This window comes from Pongo abelii, chromosome 6 (assembly GCF_028885655.2).
Source record: "Pongo abelii isolate AG06213 chromosome 6, NHGRI_mPonAbe1-v2.0_pri, whole genome shotgun sequence".
Lineage (NCBI taxonomy): Eukaryota > Metazoa > Chordata > Mammalia > Primates > Hominidae > Pongo > Pongo abelii.
In genome coordinates, this window is record NC_071991.2 from 12,465,200 (window position 1) to 12,488,374 (window position 23,175).

Below are 23,175 nucleotides of genomic sequence, written 5' to 3' on the forward strand. Positions count from 1 at the left end.
CCTCCCCTCCAGGTCCCCTGCATTACCCACTCCACAGCCTAAATGCTGCAGGACAGGGCTGTGCACATGGGAAGGGGTGACAAAGATTCCCTGTTTGACCAAACTTTACTCGGACTCTGGAACCTCCTAAACCCCTCTGCATAAATCCAGTCTTCCCCCCCCCGCCCCGCCCCAGACAGAGTCTCGCTCTGTTGCCCAGGCTGGAGTGCAATGGCGCAATCTCAGCTCACTGCAACCTTTGACTCCTGGGTTCAAGCGATTCTCCTGCCTCACTCAGCCTCCCGAGTAGCTGGGATTACAGGCATGAGCCACCATGCCTGGCTAAGTTTGTATTTTTAGTAGAGATGGGGGTTTACCCTGTTGGTCAGGCTGGTCTTGAACTCCTGACCTCAGGTGATCCACCCGCCTTGGCCTCCCAATGTGCTGGGATTACAGGCATGAGCCACCGCGCCCTGTTCATAAATCCAGTTTTTGCAAGAAATCTGCGAGTCTGTTTAGCAAGAGCCCCTCACCCTTGAGATCTGATCACCCTCCCATCAGGTTCCTCATCCTCTACCATCTCCCAGGTGATGTCTGATCTCCCTGGCTGGCCTTCAGCTAGAATCCTGCTAGGTCAGTTGAGCCAGAACCCCCCAGTATTTCCTCTTAATAATTTTCCATCCACTCACCCCACCCTGCTCCTGGGCCATAAATTCTCCCTTGCTCATGCTCTATTCAGAGTTGAGCCCAACCTCTCTTCCTCCACTGCACAATCCCATTGCAGTCCCGCCTAGATATCTCTTGTGATGATCCTGAATAAAATGTTCCTGCTCGTGCTTTAACGAGTATCATAGAATCATTTTTTAAACAGTGGAGGTAGGAGTGAGGGGAGGACAGGAGACACTCACGAGGCCTGAGATGGGAACGTTCCCTCCCTGTCGGCCAGCTAAGCCTGGATGTGACCTGCGCTGCTTTAAATCAGAGTGAGATGGAGAAAAGGGGTGAATGGGGCAGGAGTCCTCCCTAAGCCTGCGGGAGAGTGGGATTCCTGTCCCGAGATAGATTTAGATTTCCCCCTTAAGAGAGCCCTGGAAAGTGGGTAGGTGGACGGGGAGGTAGGAGACCCCCAGGCATCCGAGTCTCTAAGATGCCTCCTTGGGTGGGTGGAGGGGGGCCTGGAGGCCAGCAGGTGCCTGGTGATGGGGCCAGTTTGCTGAATATTCCCTCAGCTGAGAGAGGAAGGCAGAAGGCCCAGGGTCTTCTAGAATGTCTCAAAAAAAGGCAGGCAGGCCACACGAGGTGGCTCACGCCTGTAATCCCAGAACTTTGGGAGGCCGAGGCGGGTGGATTGCTTGAGGCCAGGAGTTTGAGACCAGCCTGGCCAACATGATAAAACCCTGTTCCTACTAAAAATACAAAAATTAGGCCAGGCGCAGTGGCTCACGCCTGTAATCCCAGCATTTTGGGAGGCCGAGGTGGGCAGATCACCTGAGGTCAGGAGTTCGAGACCAGCCTGGCCAACATGGTGAAATCCCGTCTCTACTAAAAATACAAAAATTAGCCAGGTGTGGTGGTGCACACCTGTAATCCCAGCTACTCGGGAGACTGAGGTAGGAGAGTCACTTTAACCCGGGAGGTGGAGGTTGCAGTGAGCCGAGATCGTGCCATTGCACTCCAGCCTGGCAACAAGAGTGAAACTCCATCTCAAAAGAAAAAAAAACCTACAAAAATTAGCCGGGCATGGTGGTGCAACCCGAAGTCCCAGCTCTTAGGAGGCTGAAGCTTGAGAATTGCTTGAACCTGGGAGGTGGGGGTTGTAGTGAGCTGAGATTGCACCACTCACTGTACTCCAGCCCGGGTGACAGAACGAGACTCTGTCTCAAAAAAAAAAAAAAAAAAAAAAAAAAAAGTTGGGGGTGGTGAGGGGATGGGGGACAGCCTGGGACAGCCAAGCTGGGCAGGTGCCCTGTGGCCTGTCACCCTCTGTCTGGGGCTGTAGGAAACTGATTAAGGAGAAAGGGGAAAATACAGTTGGGAAAACAGGAAACAGGAAAGCTCTGTCCGGCCTCCTGGCTGCTGTATGTGTTGGAAGGAAAAATGTGGTATGGAGTGGGGGCTCCCCTGGGCCCTATCTGAAGAGACAGAGACCACGAGAGGACCAGGTTCACCCCAAACCAGAAGAGTGCGCCCCAGGCTCAGGACCCTCTGGCGAGAAGTGCCCACATCCTGGGGACGGTCTTCTGCCTGCTGCTCTGGGACTGGAGTTTTCTGTTTTCCTGCTGGCCGTCCTGGTCCTATTCTTCCCTTTCCCCAGGGTATAGAGCAGAGTTCAGTCGGCTGAGTTCAGACGGGGGGGCATGGGGGGCCAGTATGCTTCCCACCCCTTTCCCACGAAGCCAGGGCAGGCACGGAGGGTGAAGGCTTGGGGCTTCCAGGCTGGGATGAGCCCTGGCCCAGGCATCTCTCTGCTCCAAGCCTGTTGGTCCTGGCTGCATTTTTTTCCTTACTCTCTGTCGCCTTCTAGTGTCAGCTTGCCGCCACCACGCCTCGCCTTTGGTGCCAAGGCCTCCCCCAAAGTTTTTGCAACCGTTCCTCTCTGGGTTCCCTCCTTCACTCGCTGACTCATTCAACAAACATTTCAAAGTGGCCTACTTGGGCGATGCAGAGACAAGGAAGACGTGTCCTGGCCTCCAGAAGCTCAGAGCTTTGGGGATAGACATGCTAGCAAATACATCACTGGAAGAAGAGACTGGACCCTAAACACAGGCTCCCAGAGGACCCCAGAGACCGAAGTAGTCATGGCAGCTGCACATCAGGAAGGGTGCGTGGAGGAGGAGGCGGCTGAGCTGGGCCTTGGCCTGTGAGCTCACCTGAACACATGGAGGCAGAGAGGGCATGAGGGGCGCCAGCTGGGCTCGGGGTATTCGAATCAAGGGCAGTGATGGGAGATAAGGTGGGAGGGCGCCCTGGGAGGAGCCAAGGATGGCATGTGCCAGGTGGAGTCACTCAGAAGGCCTTCCAAGGCCTGTGAGCTGGTGGATGTGGCCTCAGGAGGCAGGTTCTGCATGGCAGGGAGTTCTGTCTCATTTATTCAGTACTGTGTCCTCAGAGCCAGCCACTCTGCTAGGGACATAGGAATTGTTCAATAAGTATTTGTGGAATGAGTGAATGGGTGTTCAGATTTGCATGTTAGAAATACTGGGAGTGGTCAGGCATGGTGGTTCATGCCTGGAATCCCAGTGCTTTGGGAGACCGAGGCAGGAGGATCGCTCTAGGCCAGGAGTGTGAGACCAGCCTGGGCAACATAGCAAGATCCCATCTCCACAAAAAATAATGGCCAGGTACAGTGGCTCATGCCTGTAATCCCAGCACTTTGGGAGGTCGAGGCGGGTGGATCACTTGAAGTCAGGAGTTTGAGACCAGCCTGGCCAACATGGTGAAACCTCATCTCTACTAAAAGTACAAAAAACTAGCTGGGCGTGGTGGTGCATGCCTGTAATCCCAGCTACTCAGGAGGCTGAAGCAGGAGAATTGCTTGAACCCAGGAGGCGAAGGTTGCAGTGAGCCGAGATTGCGCCACTGCACTCCAGCCTGGGTGACAGAGCGAGACTCTGTCTCAAAACAAAAACAAAAAATAAAAGCAAAAATTAACGGTGTAGTGGAGTGCACTTGTAGTCCCAGCTACTCAGGAGGCTGAGGCAGGAAGATCTCTTGAGACCAGGAGATCAAGGCTGCAGTGAGCCATAATGGTGCCACTGCACTCTAGCCTGAGCGACAGAGTAAGACCCTGTCACAAAAAAAAAAAAGAAAAGAAAAGAAAAGAAAAAAGCAGGAGAGATTGGAGAAGGCAAGGAGGCAGGCTGGCCAGTGAGGAGGCCGGTAGGACCAGGTGCTGAGGTGGGGTGGGAAGGAAGCAATTGCAATGCAATGGCTGGGAGCAGCCTGGCTGTGGCGTGCAGAAGAAGGCAGTCAGGCTGGGCAGTGACAGAATGGGATGGGAGGTTGGGGGACGGAGCAGCCAGACAGCAGAGTCCCTAGGCCCAGTGCCATGCTCAGTGTGAGACAGGCTGAGTTGCAGGCCAACCTTCCGTCGTGTGTTTCATGCATCTCTAGCACAGGGCCAAGTCTGCTTCCCCATAGCCCAGCCCCTTGCCTGAGGCGCTTTGTTGAACAACTTGTTAGAAAGGGTTACAGAGATCACGAGGGCTTCTTTTGTGTGTGTGTGTGTGTGTGTGTGTGTGTGTGTGTGTGTGTATGTGTGAGACGGAGTTTCACTCTTATTACCCAGGCTGGAATGCAATGGCAGGATCTCGTCTCACTGCAACCTTTGCCTTCCAGGTTCAAGCGATTCTCCTGCCTCAGCCTCCAGAGTGGCTGGGATTACAGGCGCCCACCACCACGCCTGGCTAATTTTTTGTATTTTTAGTAGAGATGGGGTTTCACCAGGTTGGCCATTCTGGTCCCAAGTGATCCACTTGCCTCGACCCCCCAAAGGCCTGGGATTACAGGTGTGAGCCACCGTACCTGGCCAATCACCAGGGCTTCTGTGAACAGCTTCCGTGGATTGGAAACAGAGCCACTGGTCACGTGCCCCTTCTAGTTTTGGGGAAAAGAAGCTGGAATGGGGTCATGTCATGACACAGCCCCAGCTCTGGGGACTGGGCCAAGGACACCTATGTCATGGCCCACACAGAGGTGGGAGCAGGGGCCACCTCAGCCGCACCCTCATTGGAGGTGGACCAGGGTTCTTAACCGGTGGGATGCTAAAAGCCTTCAGAGTGAGTATGTGTGGATAGATCCAATGTTACAAGCCACACTGCAGGCATGCGCACATTCTTCTGGGAGGGTTCTCAGCCTTCATCAGATTCTCAGAGAAGACCTGATTCAAAACAAGCTTAAAACCCACCACTCTAAGAGAGAGAAATGACGGAGAAGAAGGGGAAGGAGGAGAGGGAGGCGAGAGACAAGAAAGAAGGGGAGGAGGAGGAGAAATTGTGTATTTCTTTAGATCTAATAAAAGAAAGAATTACAGGCCAGGCATGGTGGCTCATGCTTGTAATCTCAGCACTTTGGGAGGATTGCTTGAGCTCAGAAGTTCGAGACCAGCCTGGGCAACATGGTGAAACCCTGTCTTTACCAAAAAAATACAAAAATTAGCTGGGTATGGTGGTGCATACCTGTAGTCCCAACTATTAGGGAGGGCTGAGGTAGGAGGATTGCTTGAGCCCAGGCGGTCAAGGCTATAGTGAATGGAGATCATGCCACTTCACTCCAGCCTGGGCAACTGAGTGAGACCTGGTCTCCAAGTTTGTTTTTTTTTTGAGACAATCTCGCTCTGACACCTAGGCTGGATTGCAGTGGTGTGATCTTAGCTCACTGCAATCTCCATCTCCCGGGTTCAAGCGATTCTCCTGCCTCAGCCTCCCAAGTAGCTGGGATTACAGGCATGCACCACCATGCCCAGCTAATTTTTGTATTTTTAGTAGAGACGGGGTTTCTCCATGTTGGTCAGGCTGGTCTTGAACTTCTGACCTGGTGATCTGCCCGCCTTGGCCTCCCAAAGTGCTGTGATTACAGGCCAGGAGCCACTGAGCCTGGCCCTCACATTTTTTTTTTAATAAATAAATAAATAAAAAGGAAATTCACTCCTCTAAACCACTCTTTCCAGGCCCCCTGCTAGTCCCTAGCCAGAGGCAGGCACAGTGTTTTCCCTAAGTGGCCACCATTTGTTTCTTTCTCTTTTTTTTGAGACGGAGTCTTACTCTGTCACTCAGGCAGGAATGCAGTGGCTCGATCTCGGCTCACTGCAATGTTGCCTCCTGGGTTCAAGCGATTCTCCTGCCTCAGCCTCCTGAGTAGCTGGGATTACAGGTGCACGCCACCACACCCGGCTAATTTTTGCATTTTCAGTAGAAACGGGGTTTCACCATGTTGGTCAGACTGGTCTCGAACTCCTAACCTCAGGTGATCCATCCGCCTCAGCCTCCCAAAGTGCTGGGATTACAGGCGTGAGCCACCGTGCCCGGCTGTGGCCACCTTTTAAACGCTCGCTCTATGGCAGTCACAGTCACCGAGCTGAGGACTGTCAGAATATTTCATGCCTAACTCATCTCAGCTCTGTGTCACATGGCTGGGAGGCACAAGAGCCAGGATGCATGCCTGCCTGCTGCCTCAGGCTGTGTCCCAACCACTCTGCGACACCCCACCATGTTGTGAGGGTCCCCTGTGCCTATGTCCACCCTGTGTCTCCTCCCTCTACCCCGTCCCCACCCACTGCTGAAGGTAGCCTGGGTGTGTGGGCTCAGGCAGCCCACCCCGTGCCTCCAGGCTGGAAGGAAGGTCTCTTTGGGTCCCTGTTTTAGCCTCAAGCTCAGAGGCAGGGGGATAGACACACTGGCTCCTGGATGCCAGCTCTTCTCTCTGGGGTCCCAAGGAACAGTCTGAGCCTTTTGCCTTCCTCGAAGGAAGACCCCAGCCCCGCTGCCCTCCTGAATCTCCCGGGGTGCCCACATACACAGAGGCCTGGTCTCACCACCTGCCATCCGGGCACCAAGGGTTTTATTCGAGTCCAATTTTTATCCGCACCCACGGAGAAAGAGGGAGGGGGGACATAGAGAAAGTGGGGAACCCGGACCAGACCCCAGACCCCTCCCCCCACTGGAGCCCGGGGCATCTGCCTGGTTGGGCCAAGGAAGACTTTGTGAGATCCCTGAGGGCCCCAGGAGGAGGGGGCTGGGAGCAGCAGAAGAGGACTGGGGGCCACCGCTTCCTCCATCGACGCCCCAGGCCAGGGCCCTCAGTCTCTTTCCTCCCCTCCCTTCTGAGAGCTGTAGCCTCCGTCTCTGCAGAGGCTCGGCTGGCCATGACCCCATCAGACCCCAAGACTCCCTTGGCAGGTCCAAAGCACATGTTATCCTATGCCTGTGACTGCCATCCAGCCCACGTCCCAGACCACAGGCACACGCTGCCCTCCTCTTGGGTGGGGCTGGGGGCACTGCTGACCTGTCACCTGCTCCCTCCCCGGGGACCCGTCTCCACTCCCCGGGGGCTGCTCAGTCAGTGAATGACTTTGCTTTTTCTCTTTCCTACAGATTCCACCTCCCGTCTACCCCTTTCCTCTCCCACCTCTTGACCTGAACCCCTTTTGACCTCAGGGTCAAATGTACCTGAGGTCTGTACCCCCCACCTCTTGTCATGCAGAAGTCATGGCTGGTAGGACCTGGCCCAGGGCATGGGGTGAGGAGAGCCTGGCCTGGAGAGGTCAGACCAAGAGTGAAGTGCCTAGCTCCCCAGCTGGGATTTTGGAGGCCACCCGTCTAGGCACTCCTGGGTCAGTGGAGGAGCTTGGGGGAGGCTGTGGGGCCAGCCACCAGCCCTCAGCCAGGGTCCTCCTGCAGCCAGCTCAAAAGGACGCAGCTCCCCAGCTTGGATGGGAGTGCACCAAGGGTTAGGCTGTTCTTTCTGTCTAGCTCCGATCCCGCGTGCTGTACCACCTTCTCGTCTGCCCAGTGATAAGAGAGGAGTGGAGGGAGCTGTGCAGTGGGGAAGAGGGGCTCCCAGGGCTGGCACCTTGCAAGGTGTCCCTGGCTGCACTGAGCTAAGGTGAAGTGACAGAGAAGATCGTGGACTCTGGTACCATCCACCGGCAGCAGTCCCAAGCCTGGTGAGTTGGCATTAGCAGGAAGGTGGGTGGGGAGATCCCTGTGTTCATAACAGCTCTTTGTTCCCCGGGCACAGTGGATGGACAGGAGGTGGGAGAGGACACCCTTAGAAGCAGCACATCTGGCTTCTCCTTGTCCACCGGGTGCCCACCCTCAAAGTCTTCCCCGGTCCCACCTGCCCGTGCACTGGCCCTGAGACCTCTTTGTAGCCTTGGGGGCAAGGAGGTACAGCCCCCCTCCCCGCCGGGGTCCTGGGGCCTGCCCCTCGCCTCTCCCAGTGCCAGGGGGGCACCAAGCTGAGTCTGTCTGGGCTCAGAAGCCCCCGCTCTCAGAGCTGCTCCGGCTGTGGTAGCTGGGACTGGGGGTCCTCGAGGGGCTGCGTGTCCGGCTGCGGGTCCCATGACTGCGACTGCTGTAGCTCCCGTGGCTGTGGCCGGGGCTGGGGCTGCGGCTGTGGCTCCGGGTGGAGTAGTCGCTGCTCAAGCAGCTGGAGGAGGAAGAGGGGCTGGGCCGGTAGTATGGAATAGGACGCTTGCGTGCGCTGCCGGGAAGGAAAAGCTGATTACAGGCCATCCCAGGCCCCGAGCCCCATCCCGGCAGCGGCCAGGGCTTCCTGCCTCAGTTTCCCCTGAGCCCTGGCCTTAAAGACACCTGCCTTCTCCAAATGGAATCTGACGGTCATTGGTTACTTGTAAATTCCATGTTGATCGTTTTGCTTTTCTTCACCTATCTGCAGGGAAAGGAGACCATGTCTCTGGCTGATCCGAACACCTGCTAATAAATACTTGTTGAGGCTGGGCGCGGTGGCTCACACCTGTAATCCCAGCGCTTTGGGAGGCTGAGGCGGGCGGATCACTTGAGGTCAGAAGTTTGAGACCAGCCTGGCCAACATAATAAAACCCTGTCTCTACTAAAAATACAAACATTTGCCGGGCATGGTGGTGTGCACCTGTAATCCCAGCTACTTGGGAGGCTGAGGTGGGAGGATCACTTGAACCCCAGAGGCAGAGACTGCAGTGAGTGGAGATTGCACCACTGCACTCCAGCCTGGGTGACAGAGCCAGACTCCATCTCAAAAAAAAAACTTGTTGAATGAATGAAACTTGCAAATGTGGACAGCTCCCATCACCCAAGCTGGCGTGTCTGTGACTACGTCCCAGCCCTGCCTCTCTGTTTGCCTGTCCCCTCTGCAGTCAAGGAGTTTGTTGTTTTCAGGTCACTCGAAAGGAACAAGGAGGGGAGTCCTGGCCGCTGCTCCCCATGCCCACGGTCCGGTCCAGTCCCGCCGGCCCCACTCCTCACTCAGCTACCTCCCGCTGGCCCAGAGTTAGTTGGAAGCCAGGAGGCTATGACCCAGAGAAGAGAAAAGAGAGGTTAAGGGGCAACACTGCCCCGTCGCAGGGTTAATTCTGAGGAAGAAAACAGGTGTACGTTAGTGGAGGAGGAGGCAGCCTGGGAGAGGGGCTGAGTGGGTGCCAGGTGGAAGGTGTGAGAGCCTGGTCTACAGGCAGGGTGTGTGACCTGTCTAGGGGCGTCCCCAGCCTGGTGAGTTGGCATCAGAAGGAAGGGGGGACGCAGGAAGATCCCTGGGTTCGAAATGGCTCTTTGTTCCTTGGGCACGGTGGCTGGACAGGAGGTGGGAGAGGACATCCGTTAGAAGTAGGACAATCTGGTCGGGCGCGGGGGCTCACGCCTATAATCCTAGCACTTTGGGAGGCCAAGGCAGGTGGATCACCTGAGGTCAGGAGTTTGAGACCAGCCTGACTAACATGGTGAAACCCCGTCTCTACTAAACATACAAAAAAAATTAGCTGGGCGTGGTGGCGGGTGCCTGTAATCCCAGCTACTTGGGAGGCTGAGGCAGGAGAATCGCTTAAACCTGGGAGGTGGAGGTTGTGGTGAGCCGAGATCGCACCATTGCACTCCAGCCTGGATGACAAGAGCGAAGCTCAGTCTTAAAAAAAAAAAAAGAAGTAGCACAATCTGGCTTCTCCTTCAAGGCAGTCTGGCTTTGAGCTCTGGGGCAATGCCCACCCCGTGCTTCTTGGTTACCTGGATCACCAAGGACTAGGAGGGACTAGTTTGAGAATCATACCATGTTAGAACTGAAAAGATGCTCATGAAACCCTGGTTATTGTACAGATGTGGCAACCGAGGCCCAGAGAGGCACACCGATCTCCCAAGGCTGCCCAGCAAGGCAGTGGCAGAGTTGGGCTCAGAACTTTTTGCCTGTGTTCCCCCCAACCCCCTGCCAGGGTAATCTAGGGCTTCAGGGTGATTTCCACAAAGGCAGACCATAATGTCACCCGGAGACCCAGGCCCAGACACTTCCAGTGCTAGCAGAGAAACTGATCATGGCTTCACCAGCTACGCCCTGGGCACAGCGCCACAGCTGTGTAGGGCAAGGGGGTGTGGCTGGCTCCTCTGACAGCTGCCCCAGAGACCAGACTGCTGTGCCCCCTCCTCCAAATTCCCCAGGTTAGTGAGAAAGAGAGAGGCAGACAGACGGACAGCTGACCAGGGCCAGACCAGCTCACTTGGGCATCTCCCAGGCAGCCTGTGCAGAGGGGTCCGCCTGGCCCCCAGGCTGACCACAGGCCACTCAGCAGGCTGGACCTTGAGATGAAGGAGAAAAGGAGACATCATTGTCCGGAGACGGATGCAGGAGGGGATCCGGAGGGATGGCGGGACTCTTGTAGAGCTGAATTCCATGCCGGCTGCGGCCCACCCAGACCCAAGTACAGAGCCCCCTCCCCTTCATGGGCCCTCAGGCCCCCACCGGGACCCTTCCTTCTGCAAGGCCTCCTGCACCTGTCTCTCTGATAACCCCCAGCACCTCCAGTTCTAGCCCCCTCCTCCCCTGGCCCCCTACCCTGGCAGAACCCACTCATTGTCCTTTAGCCCCCCCACCCCCATCCCCGTGCCAGGTTCAGTGGATCCTCAGAGAAGGTCCCCGGGCCGAGGTCTCTGTCCCTGATCCGGGTCAGCGGCCCCAGCCCTGCGCCACCGGCCCCCCCAAGACTCTCCATACCTGGTGATGCGCCGCGGCTCCATGAAGCTTGGCGAGTCCCGGCGCCGCTTGCGGATGGGCGAGTAGCTGCGGGAGCGGCGCCGGGCGCGGGCGGCCTCGGCCTCAGAGTGCCTTGCGCGGCCCTCGCCGTCCTTGTCCCTGCGAGGCCGGCCCGAGGTAAGTGAGCGACGCGGCCCGGCCGCTCCACCCCGCCGCCCGCCCCGTCGGCCCGGTGCGGGCGAGCACTCACCGGCTGAGGGGCTTCTTGGGGGACGGCGAGCGGCTGGGGCTGCGGGGCCGCTTCTCCGCAGAGCGCGAGCGCGATTTGGAGGGCGAGCGGCTGGAGCTCCAGGAGCGGGGGTGCGGGCCGGGGCTGCGCGACGAGCTCTTCCCTTCCGGGCCGCCGCGCCGGCCGTGCGCGCCCGGGGACGGAGAGGTGCTGGCGGGCCGCGCGCGCGGGGGCCGCTCCTTGGCCCTGGAGGAGGGAGACGGCGCGGGATGGGGCTCAGCGACCCGGGAAGGGGGCTGGGGGCGGGGCTTAGGGCGGAGGGGCGGGGTCCGTGTAATTTGTGGTCAGTTTGTGCGGAGTGCGCAGCGAACGCGGAGCCTAGTGACGGGCAAGGGTCAGTTCAAGGGGAGCCCCGTGAGGGGGCGTGTTGGGGGAGATCAGTGGAGGAGATCGTTCTGCAGGATGGGGGGAGACTGATCAGTACTCGGGGAGCCTCATGGGAGGAGAGGGGTTCCCTGGGGGCAGTGATCAGTAAGGGGAGACGGATCAGTTGTGGGGAGGGGTCAGGATAACCGGGGGTAGCTCAGGGTGGGGAGGGAGCTCCCTGGGGTGTTGGCATCAGTGGCGGGAGAACGCCGTCGGGGAGCTGGGATCAGTGTGGGGAGGGAAACTCCTTGGAGTTTGGAGGTCAGTGGAGGGAGGGTAACTCCCGAGGGAGAGTTGGGGTCCTCGAGGGAGGGAGCCCTGTGAGAGGGGACTTGAGATCAGTGTGCGGGGGAAATCCATGGGAGGATCCATGGGGTCCATGGGGGTTTGGGGTCCGTGGAGAGGGAGGAGAGCTCCGTGGGGGGTTGAGATCCGTTGGGGGGTAGTTCAGTGGGGAGGGTTGGGATCCGTGGGGCGTAGATCAGTGGGGAGGGTGGGATCCGTGGAGGGTAGCTCATGGGGGGGTGGAATCCGTGGGGGTAGCTCCGTGGGGGGGGGGGGTTGGGATCCCTGGGGAATAGCTCAGCGCGGGGAGGGATCCCGTGGGCGGGGATCCGCCAGTGGAGGGGAGCCCTGTGCGGGGTCGGGGTGGGAGTCCAGCTCCGGGTCCAGCACGCTCACCGTTTCCCGTGTCCGCCGTGGCCTCGCTCAGAGCCGGGCTCGGGCCCGGGGCCTGGGGCGCCGCCGCCGCCGCTGCCGGAGTCGCTGCTGGAGCGGGCCCTGCTGAGCGAGCGCGACGAGCCCCGGGGGGGCGCGGGCCGGGGGCGCCGGCGACCCCTGCGGCGGGGCGCGGACGCCGAGGACCGCGAGCGCCGACGCCTACGCCGCCGCCGCCGCCGCCTGCCCGCCCCGCCCGCCGCGCGGCCTCCGCGACCTTGGGACGACGGCGCAGAGCGCGGGCTCGGGCTCTCCTTCCCCCGCGCGGGCGGCGTGGGTGCGGCGGCCGCCGCCTTGTCACGGGCCCTGGGCGAGGGCGAGCTGGGCTTCTGACGGGGAGAGAGGCAGACAGGGCACGGAGGGGGGAGAGGGAGACGAGAGAGACAGAGACAGAGAGAGGAGAGAGGAGACAGACAGAGAGACGGGAGAGAGAGGGAGACAGAGAGAGACAGAGAGAAAGAAAGAGAGAGACAGAGACAGAGAGAAAGAGGAAAGAGGGAGAGACAGAGACAGAAAGAGAGCGAGAGACAGAGAAGGAGAGAGAGAGAGACAGAGAGACAGAAAGAGCGAGAGACAGAGAAAGAGAGAAAGAGACGGAGAGAGAGAATGAAGAGAGACAGGACAGAGGGAGAGGGAGAGGAGAGAGAGAGAAGAAAGAAAGAGGGAGAGAGGGAGGAGGCAGAGAAGAGAAAGAGGAAGAGAGAAAAAGCAGGAGAGAGACAGAGTGAGAGGGAGAGAGATGAGAAAGAGAGGGCGAAAGAGCGAGGGAGAGAGAGGAGAGAGCAAGAGAGGAGAGAGGAGGAGGAAAAAAGGGGGGAAGAGAGAAGGGGACAGAGACAGTGAGAAGAGACAGAGGAGAGACGGGGGGGGAGAGAAGAGAGAGAGAGGGAGAGAGAAAGACAGCGAAGAGAGAGAAGGATGGAAGCCAGGGAGAAGTTCGAGAAACAGAAAAAATCCAGACAGGCAGGGGACAAGAGTGGGGACAGAGAGAGGACAGAGCAAGAGGAGCGAGAAGTTGGGGTGAGAGAGCGGGCGGGTGGGGTGGGGGGAGAGAAGGAGAGAGGGCTTTCACCGGGCCCGAGCCGGGGGCTGCCAGTCCCGGAGCATCGCACACACGGTTCCCCGCGCCTGCCCTGCCTCTGCCTCTCCTGGGTGTCCACCTTCTGGCCTCAACAGTGCAGCTCATGCAGGGTTCTTGGCATGCAAAACACAAGAGGGACGGAGCGGTGGGGGGCGGGGGCCAAAGGGGGAGGGGCTCCAGGACAGGCATCGGGGCTGGCATTGCCCCCCGATGGGACGGACGATTCCCGGCAGAGAGAAGAGAGAGCGGCACCGGGAGCGGGGCCAGGGCCAGCCCACCAGGCCGGACCCCCAGCGCCTGGGGGTGGGCGAGGGGATGGAGGGGGTGGGGGCGTCACACAGCACACAGATGGGGGAGGGGGCGAGGGGGACAACTGAACTCAAAACTGAACCGAAGAAAGGGAGGAAAAACAGAAATAAAAAAACAAAATCCACAAATGTCATTAGATACCAAAAATCAAAAACAATATCTGATCCTGGGGAACCTGACATTTTTCTGTTAATATTTTTCTTTGTTTTCCGGCCCTGCAGAGAGCTTTGGAGCTGTCAGTAGCACCCGACTGTCTTTCTGTTTCTCTCTTTTCTTTTTCTTTTTCTTTTTTTTTTTTTTTTTAAGTTCTGATTTTTAAGTCCCTCTTGGTTAACGTCCACTTACCAATAAAGTGGCACTTCCTCCTTTAGTAGGTAAGGTGTGTAAGAGAAGGGAAAAGTGTGGTAGTATAAGTTCATCATTAGATTCACAAAAATGCAAGAGAGAGATAGAGAGAGAGAGAGAAACGCAACCACCCCATTCTAGGCCTGAGAAGAGGCCACGCCGCCTCTGGAGGAAGGGCTGGCAGCGCCCGGCTCCTGAGTGGGCAACTCTTAGGTGACCGCTGGATAGAGATGGCAAATGTTTTTCCAAAAGTGGAGTTAGGACACAAGGATTGGGACACAGAAAACCAGGAAGGGCATCTGGCACCATCAAAAGGGCCCTGGCTGGGATTCAGGAGTCTGAGAGCCTGCCTCTATCTCACCGAGCGACCCTGGCCACGTCACTTCCCCAGTCTGGGCCTCAGTTTCCCCATCCACAAAATGAGAGGGCTGGCTTTTGCTTCCTGATGTCCCTTCTGGGGCAAAGATTCCAGGGTTCTCTGCATGCCCCCTGCCCGCCCTCCCTGTCTCCCTCCCTACACAGAGCTGATCCCTCCTCCTGTCCTTGGCCCTCCATCTAGTAGCAGTTGACTGTCCTTGTCTGTTTATAGGTCTGTTCCTCCCCGAAAATCCTCCGATCGCCATTACCAACTTGACTTTTAGCACCTCCAGGGCAGATGTGGTATCTGATTCACCTCTGTAACCTCACTTTTTATCACCGAACTTGGCGCCTAGTAAAACTTTGATTCTGTTTGCTAAGGAAGGAAGAGAGTCCTAGAAGCCAGGTGGTTCCTGGACCAAGCTCTTTTGGCAGGCTGTTTCTTTTTTCTTTCTTTTTGAGAAGGCGTCTCACTCTGTCTCTCCGGCTGGAGTGCACTGGCGTGATCTGGGCTCACTGCAACCTCTGCCTCCCGAGTTCAAGCAATTCTCCTTCCTCAGCCTCCCGAATAGCTGGAACTACAGGCGTCTGTCACCACATCTGGCTAATTTTTGTATTTTTAGGAGAGATGGGGTTTCACCGTGTTGGCCAGGCTGGTGCTGGTCTCGAACTCCTGACCTCAAGTGATCCTCTGGCCTCAGCCTCCCAAAGTGCTGGGATTACAGGCGTGAGCCACCGAGCTCGGCCACTGGCAGACTGTTTGGATGAGAAGACAAAAGATGCTGCCACCTCTCAGGGCACCTTGCTGCTAGGGACTGGAAGGAGCACAGTTTCCTTGGCATGGCCCTGGGTGTTTCCTGCAGAGGGCAAGGTGGTGTCCACGCCTTTCCCTGCAGGGCTGGAGCTGAGCTGAACATGGAGGTAGACCCAGGGGGTCAACCTCACTGGTGGAAAGGCACAGACGGCTCCTGATTGGTGCCGGAAGCAGCCAGTGAACACGAGCCATGGCTGCCCAAAGCCAATCAGGCCATGAAGACCTCTCCTGGGAGAGCTTAATGTCTCCATTTGGGGCACAGACAGGCGTAAGTGGGCACGATGGATATTTCCTGGTATTGGGGTGCCCCTCTGAGCACCCCTGACTCTCCTGATCACAAACTCACCCCTCACCCTAGGCTAGGAGAGTTGGAGGCTGGATTGGCCCCTCTTTCATTTTTATTTTTTTATTATTTTTGAGACAGAGTCTCGCTCTGCTGCCCAGGCTGGAGTGCAGTGGCACGATCTCAGCTCACTGCAACCTCTGCTTCCCAGGTTCAAGCGATTCTCCTGCTTCAGCCTCCCAAGTAGGTGGGATTACAGGTGCCCGCCACCATGCCTGGCTAATTTTTATATTTTTAGTAGAGACAGGGTTTCACCATGTTGGCCAGGCTGGTCTTGAGCCCCTGACCTCAGGTGATCCACCTGCCTCGGCCTCCCAAAGTGCCGGGATTACAGGTGTGAGCCATCGCGCCCGGCCTTGGGTTGGCCCCTCTGAGATGGCAGTTGTATTCTCAACAGGAGACCATCAGCTCCCCTAACACATACTCCCCCCACACCAGGAGGCACCCAGGCAGCAAGTGCCCCAGCACTTTCAAGCGCCCCCAGCCCACCATTCTTTTCCCTCAACAGGAGGCAAATGAGAACGTCTCTGGGATTTTCATATTTGCAGTTTCTGTCCTATACCCTGGGTCGTCAAAGAGTGCAAAGTGAACACATATGAGGTGGGGGAAGCTTGGGAGCCAATTCACAGTAGTGCATAACTCAAGCTGACGCTGGTCTCCTTCTTTAAGAAACCTTTGCTTGCTACTTTGGTTAGGGCAGGCAGCGCAGCAGGGCAGAGAACGGAACTTAGGAATCAGCCCGGCTGTGAACCCTGGCTCCGACTCTTGAGTTTGGACCTGAGCCAGCTACTTCTTCTTTTTCTTTTCTTTCTTTTTTTTTTTGGTTGTTGTTTATTTGTTTTGAGACAGAGTCTCACTCTATTGCCCAGGCTGGAGTGCAATGGCGTGATCTTGGCTCACTGTAACCTCCACATCCCAGGTTCAAGTGATTCTCCTGCCTCAGCCTCCTGAGTAGCTGGGATTACAGGCATGCGCCACCATGTCAGGCTAATTTTTTTTGTATTTTTAGTGGAGATGGGGTTTCACCAGGTTGGCCAGGCTGGTCTCGAATTCCTGGCCTCAAGCGATCCACCTGCCTTGGCCTCCTAAAGTGCTGGAATTACAGGCATGAGCCACCACGCCTGGCCTGAGCCAGCTGCTTCTGACTTAAAGAAAGGAGCCAACAGTAGGCGAGGAAGACCACGGGCCATGATGTGTCCTTCCCACAGATACTGCAGAGCCCTCCTGACTTCCCGCTACATTATGCTGAGAGTGGGATGGGAGTGTTAGGAGCAAAAAGGGTCTAGGTTGCATGGCTGTTCACCCCCATCATGGTCCTGTCCCCTACCATCAAGGTCCAAGCCCCCAGGTCCAATCCCCTGTGCTGATCCAGATCCTTCCTGCCTGCTATTTTTGAAGACCAAGTTCTTCCCTACTTCCTTCTCATCTCCTCCAAGTCACGAGCCTGCCATGGCCCAAGATGATAGTCACTAGAAAAGTGGAACACCCTGGAATCGGCCCTGGTGTGAGTTTGTTGTGAGACCTTAAGGCAGTCACTTGACGGTGGGGAGCCTCAGTTTCCCCATTGGTAAAATGGGGATAAGTGGAGTCTTTGCTGGGTCAGCCTATATTGGGGTTGGGAGACTTTTCAGAGTACAACCAACTCATGGTCCCTTCACAGGGTCAGAGCAGTGCAGGAAGGACTGGGGGACCCTATGGGGTGTCCACCAAGTACCAAGATGGCAGAGGATGGGAGGAAGGCACCTCTCATGTCCTTCTCCACCCATCCCTCCGGAAGTCCTCAGGAAGGGGTCACCATGCGCTTGCCAGAGTCTGAGCCTCGTCCTCAGCTTGGCTGGGTCTCATGCTTCCTGGGAAGATCCAAGGCCAAGCACTATGGGATTTCATAGGATGCTCAGAGACCTCCGAACCTCTCCTCCAGGAAGCTGCTTTTTGTGCCTTGGTGCCTCTTGCAGGGATCTCCTCTCCCCACCTCCCACACACATAGCCTGGCTAATGCCTATTGGCATCCCTACCCTCAGCTCCAGGGCGCCTTTTCCCCGCTTTATCATGTCCGCTCCTCTATGATCCCATAGAACCTGGGTCCTTCCTTCCGTATGGACTCTGCCAGGTTGTGCTAGCCAGGGGGCTGCCGTGGTGAGCAGGAGTTTCCCACTCACATTTCAGCTTTTCCCCTCTCATCATGCTCAGTGGTCTTCGTCCATCCTCCATCCTGGGAGGCCCAGGTCTGCCTGCCTCTCTCCTGGCATGGACATCCAGATGGGGCCTGGCACAGAGGAGGTGCTGGGCACATGTCTGCTTAGTGTGTGTGGGAACGAATGAATGAGTGAGTGAGTGAATGAGGGACCTCGCCTGCTTCTGAGCCCTGTTCCCAGAAGCCCCTCCTCTCCTTTTTACCACTTGCTACCTGACATGTTTTCTTTTGCTTGTGTAATATACATATATTCTTTTGAGATGGGGTCTGGCTCTGCTGCCCAGACTGGAGTGCAATGGTGCAATCATAGCTCACTGCAGCCTCCAACTCCTGAGCTCAAGTGATTCCCCCACCTCAGCCTCCTCAGTAGCTGGGTCTACAGGTACACATCACCATGCCTGGCTATTTATTTTATTGTATTTTTAGTAGAGATGGGGTCTTGCTATGTTGCTCAGGCTGGTCTCAAACTCCTGGCCTCAAGTGATCCTCCTGCCTCAGCCTCCTAAAGCATTGGGATTACAGGCATGAGCCACTGCACCCCACATTTGGGTAAGAAATTTCTGAGGGTCAAGTGGAAAAGATGGTGGAAGGGAGTAGCAAGGGGCAGTGTGTTCACCTGGTCCTGGTACTCTGAAGGACAAGAACAGGTAAACACCTGAGATGCTTTACTCTTGCTTCCTTTGAGGACTTAGATGACTACCCAACTCGTGGGTCCCTGGTCATATCAGAAACTCCTCAAAGACGGACCCTCCCCTTCCTCATCGGGCTTCAACAGAGTTTCTCCTGTCAGATCACCAGCACTTTCCTTCTTCTCTTTTCTTTTTCTTTTTTTTTTTTTTTTTGAGGGAGCAGGGACTGAGTCTCGCTCTGTTGCCCAGGCTGGAGTGCAGTGGTGCAATCATGGTTCACTGTAGCCTCAAACTCCTGGGCTCAAGCGATACCCCTGCCTTAGCCTCCTGAGTAGCTGGGACTACAGGTGGTACCACCTTGCCTACCTTGCCCTTTCTCCCTTTTCAAAGAGCCACTTGCTGTCTGCCCTCCTGGCACCACCCAGTGTTGAGGAGGATGCTCTGAGTGGGTGAGCTCCCTGACACCTGCCCCCAGGATAAACATGGGGTGGGGTAGGGATGAGTGGCTGGGCCTTCTCTTTTCAAAGCTGAAGATGGAAGCCCGTGGAGGCCTCATAATGGTTGGAATGCTGAATGTCTTTTTTTTTTTTTTTGAGACTGAGTCTTATTCTGTCACCCATGCTGGAGTGCAGTGGCACGATCTAGGCTCACTGCAGCCTCTGCCTCCCGGGTTCAAGCGATCCTCCTGCGTCAGCCTCCCAAGTAGCTGGGAGTACAGGCATGTACCACCATACCCGGCTAATTTTTGTATTTTTAGTAGAGACGGGGTTTTGCCATGTTGACCAGGCTGATCTCAAACTCCAGACCTCAAGTGATCCGCCCACTTCGGCCTCCCAGAGTGCTGAGATTACAGGTGTGAGCCACCACACCTGGCCAGAATGCCAAATTTCTGTAGCTGCTCCCAGGTGGGAAAGGAAACAGTTTAAAGGGCAGGGGTGTGGAGGTGGGGTCCCCTAGGGTCCACCTCTGACTCTAGTACCCTCAGTGTGGCTGGATGAGCCCTGGGCTGGGAGTCACAAGTCCCAGGACCTAGTCCTGGTTCTGCTGCTGCACCCTGTGGGCCCCTAGTCCCTGCTGGCTGTTCTTTTGGGATTGTTCTGCTCTGAGGGTTCACATTAAGCTGCTCAAATTCAGAAGATGGAAGGATGCTGAGGGTAGAAGGAGCCCCTGTCTGGGTTGGATCATGCACCAGGCAGCGGGCAGGTAAATTACCTGTAAATTACCTCACAGAGACTTTGCTAAGTAGGCCCTCTAGGTCTCAAACCTGCTCCTGGCCAGCTCACTGCCCTGCCCACTGCCACCCCAAATGAATCTACTATCGCACCCAATAGATGGAAGCTGGAGGCTCAGTCCTGGTGCCCATTGCTCCTCCAGAGCCCTGCAGCTCCCACCCCAAAGCTCTGTCCTGCAGCCAGGGAAGGACTCGAGGAAGCCCAGAGTTCCGTTTGGCCCAGTAGGCCCCCGAGGATGGGATGGGGCTTTTCCCTTGTGCCTGACCTTGGCCAGAACTTCCTCCAGGATCTGAAGGCCAGGAGGCCCCGCACTGCCTCCTCTGTCACTGCCTATTGCCCGAAAGGGCCCTGAAGGCCAGCAGGGTGACCAAAGTCCCAGGGGCTGGCAGGGATGAAGGGTGAGGAGGGGCTTCGCAGCTACTCCAGACAACAGAAATCAAATTGGCTTCACTGCAGCATACAGTTCAGGAAAGAAACACAAACTTGGAATGCTAAACCACACAGAAATGCATTCGGACAACAGAATGAGAAAGAAGGTGTGAAGGAGGATTTAGGGGTGGAAGTCAGGGATGGAGAGGAAGAAGGAGGGAACAAGGAAGGTGGAGAAGGAGGGGAGATGGGCTAGAAAAGTTGGTTGGGGAAAGTCAAGAAAACCAAATGACAAACCAGGAAACATAGCTTTGTAGCTCATTTGAAGAAAGTGCAAGTTACAAATGAGTAGTCACTAAAATAAAGAAAAGGGAGGAAGATGAAACCAACCAGGGCAAGATCGAGAGAAAGAGAGAGAAAGAAAACCACATTCAAACCAAGCAAAGTGGCGGGGCTTATCTGGAGATGGGAGCGAGAGCGCACAGCGGAGCTGGGATACCTACCTTCTCAGTGGTCAGGGACAGGAATGCAATAATAAAAAAGAAAAGAAGGTCTCCGCATTGGGAATGCAGAATGGGGGAAAGACAGTGACCCTAGACTGTGCTCCCCCTCTGAGCCAGTAGATGGGTGGCCAACGTGGCTTTTATCTCATCCCAGGAATGGGAGGGGGCTCTTGCCCGGCCATTTCTGTTTGCTTTTTTTTTTCTCCTTTTTAAACAATGGGTTCCACTAGCCAAGCTTTCTTTACTGTTCAAACAACAGAAAACCTCCACAGAGCATGCAGGAAGCAGCTGATGGAAGAGAACCACAGGGTGGGCTACAGAGGGGCTGGCAGCATGGGAGAGAGGCCCATGCCGGGGGAGAGAGATGGAGAAGAAGAGAGAGAGACAGGAGGCAGACAGACAGACAGACAGACGAACAGACAAAGTCAGGCAGAGAGAGAAATGAGAAGAGAAGGAGAAAGAGAAACAGAAAGACAGAAACAATGACAGAAGCAAACCGAAACAGAGAGGCAGGAAGAGAGAAAGGTGCCCCCAGACAGAAAGAGGAGACAAGCGCTGTTTAAATAAGGCCAATCGGACTGGACAGATGGGTGAAGGGAAAACGCGCATTTAAAAGGGAAGGCAACCGCAGAGCCGATCTGGAGGAGTGATCCTGCCTCAGATCAGTCCCACTCCTTTCCCTCTGGCTTTGGCATCATTTTAGCAAAATTCATCCCTTTTGCCTTTTTCTGTTCCTGGATAAGGCGGGTCAGGGGGTGCCTTGGCACCTCTTCTTGGGGGTCACCCGAGGCTGCCTATTACATGATAAAATTTGGACCACAGGGAGAAGCCAGAGAGAGCCCGGAGGCCATGATTCTGAGCCTTCTCTGCCACCCTCACCTAAGGGTGTCACCTTCCAGGCAGCCCCTGACACTGTAGGGTTTTTTGTTTTTTGGGTTTTTTTTTTTGAGGTGGAGTCTTGCTCTGTCACCCAGGCTGGAGTGCAGTGGTGTGATCTCAACTTACTGCAAACTCTACCTCCTGGGTTCAAGTGATTCTCCTGACTCAGCCTCCCGAGTAGCTGGGACTACAGACAGGATGATAGCTCACTGTAGCCTCCAACTCCTGGGCTCAAGTGATCCTCCCACCTCAGCCTTCCAAGTAGCTGGTGTTATAGGCATGCACCATCACACCTGGCTAATTAAAAAAAAATTTTTTTTTGTAGAGATAGTGGTCTTGCTATGTTGCCCAGGCTGATTTCAAACTCCTGGTCTCAAGCGATCTTCCTGCCTCGCCCTTGCAAAGTACTGGGATTACTGGCATGAGTCACTGTGCCTGCCCCATCCCCTGAAACTTCTAATGCTAGAGACTTCTAAGGTGAGCAGGTGGCCCCTGGGACAGGAATGCCATAATAAAAAAGAAAAGACGGCAAACTCTGTACACTCTTTCTGGGCCTTGGGAGGGTGAGCCTAGCACCAGGCTGTGCTGGTAGGGGCTGGAGGGAGGCCAGTGAAGGCACCAGGTAAGACTGGACAGGAGGGCTTGTCCCAGGAGGTCTCCTGATCAGTATCTTCCTCTTTCATCCTACATTGTGTGACCTTGAGTGACTCTCTTCCCTCTCCGTGCCTCGATATTTATTTCCCCACATGTATGAACTGTGAGGGTTTAGGGTTCCCTGAGTCACAGAAGCAACACTCATATGAGTTTCTGTAATGTGGGGGCCACCTGCACCCGGGTCTCTCAGTGTAGGCAGACCTCGGTCTAAGGACATGAGAGAGCAGGAAGCTGATTTTTGGAGGGGTCTGATGGGGGAAAGCAGGAGCTGAGACAACCAGCATCCACCTCCCAAATCCTCCTTCTGCTCAGGGCTCCTGGACTGTGCTTTCCATTTTCCACCCTCTGCACAGCTTAGCTGGAGTCTAGAGGTCAGAGTCAGAGGGCTGGAGTCTATTTTTTGTTGTTGTTGTTGTTTGTTTTGAGACAGGGTCTTGCTCTGTTGCCCAAGCTGGAGTGCAGTGGCGCAATCATGGCTCACTGCAGCCTCAAACTCCTGGGTTCAAGCAATCCTCCCCTCTCAGCCTCCTGAGTAGCTGGGATTACAGGTGTATTCCACCATGCCCAGCTTTTTCTTTTAAATTTTTGTAGTGACAGGGTCTTGCAGTGTTGCCCAGGCTGGAGTACAGTGGTGCAATCATGGCTTACCACAGCCTTGGACTCCTGAGCTCGTGATTCTCCTCCCTCATCTCCCTCAGTAGCTGAGACTACAGGCACATGCCACCATGCCTGGCTAATTAAAATATATATATATACATTTTTTTGTAGAGATACAGTCTTGTTCTGTTGACCAGTCAGTCTGGAACTGCAGGCCTCAAGTGATCCTCCTGCCTCAGCCTCCCAAAGTGCTGGGATTACAGGTGTGAGCCACTGCGCCCTGCCTGGGGTCTACTTTTGGATCTACCTCTAAATAGCTGTGTGACCTTGAGCCAGTCACTTGACCTCTCGGAGCTGCAGTTTCTCCTGTAAGCATCAGAACCCAGAAAGTCCTGTGGGGTTCAACCATCACCTGGGATGGGCCAACAAAGGGGTTTGTTGGGAGTAATCACATCACTGGCCTCAGTCTCAAGATCAAGATGGATTTTTTTTTTTTGAGACAGAGTCTTGCTCTTGTCATCCAGGCTGGAGTGCAATGGCACAATCTCAGCTCATTGCAACCTCTGCCTCCTGGGTTCAAGCGATCCTCCTGCCTCAGCCTCCCAAGTAGCTGGGATTACAGGTGCCCACCACGCCTGGCTAATTTTTTCTTTTTTTTTTTCTGAGACGGAGTCTCACTCTGTCACCTAGGCTGGAGTGCAATGGTATGATCTCCGCTCACTGCAACCTCTGCCTCCCAGGTTCAAGTGATTCTCCTGCCTCAGCTTCCCGAGTAGCTGAGATTACAGGCATGCACCACTATGCCTGGCTAATTTTTTTGTATTTTTAGTAGAGACAGGGGTTCGCC

General features: G+C 55.7%; 1 protein-coding gene across 2 annotated transcripts in view; it reads right to left on the minus strand.

Annotated features, from left to right (window-relative positions):
• Nucleotides 1-6,012: 6,012 nt before the first annotated feature.
• SRRM3 (serine/arginine repetitive matrix 3) overlaps nt 6,013-23,175 on the minus strand; it is a 53,109-nt gene continuing 35,946 nt past the window's right edge. Inside the window, exons 11-15 of one of the 2 annotated variants that reach the window (XM_024249723.3) lie at nt 11,987-12,351; nt 10,901-11,125; nt 10,672-10,809; nt 10,178-10,256; nt 6,013-8,181 (exon numbers count right to left, since the gene is read on the minus strand). In XM_024249723.3, coding sequence (XP_024105491.2) covers nt 7,969-8,181; nt 10,178-10,256; nt 10,672-10,809; nt 10,901-11,125; nt 11,987-12,351 — 1,020 coding nt within the window. In that variant the 3' untranslated portion in view covers nt 6,013-7,968. The remainder of the gene's footprint in view (nt 8,182-10,177; nt 10,257-10,671; nt 10,810-10,900; nt 11,126-11,986; nt 12,352-23,175) is intronic. The other variant, XM_024249724.3, reaches the window with a different exon arrangement.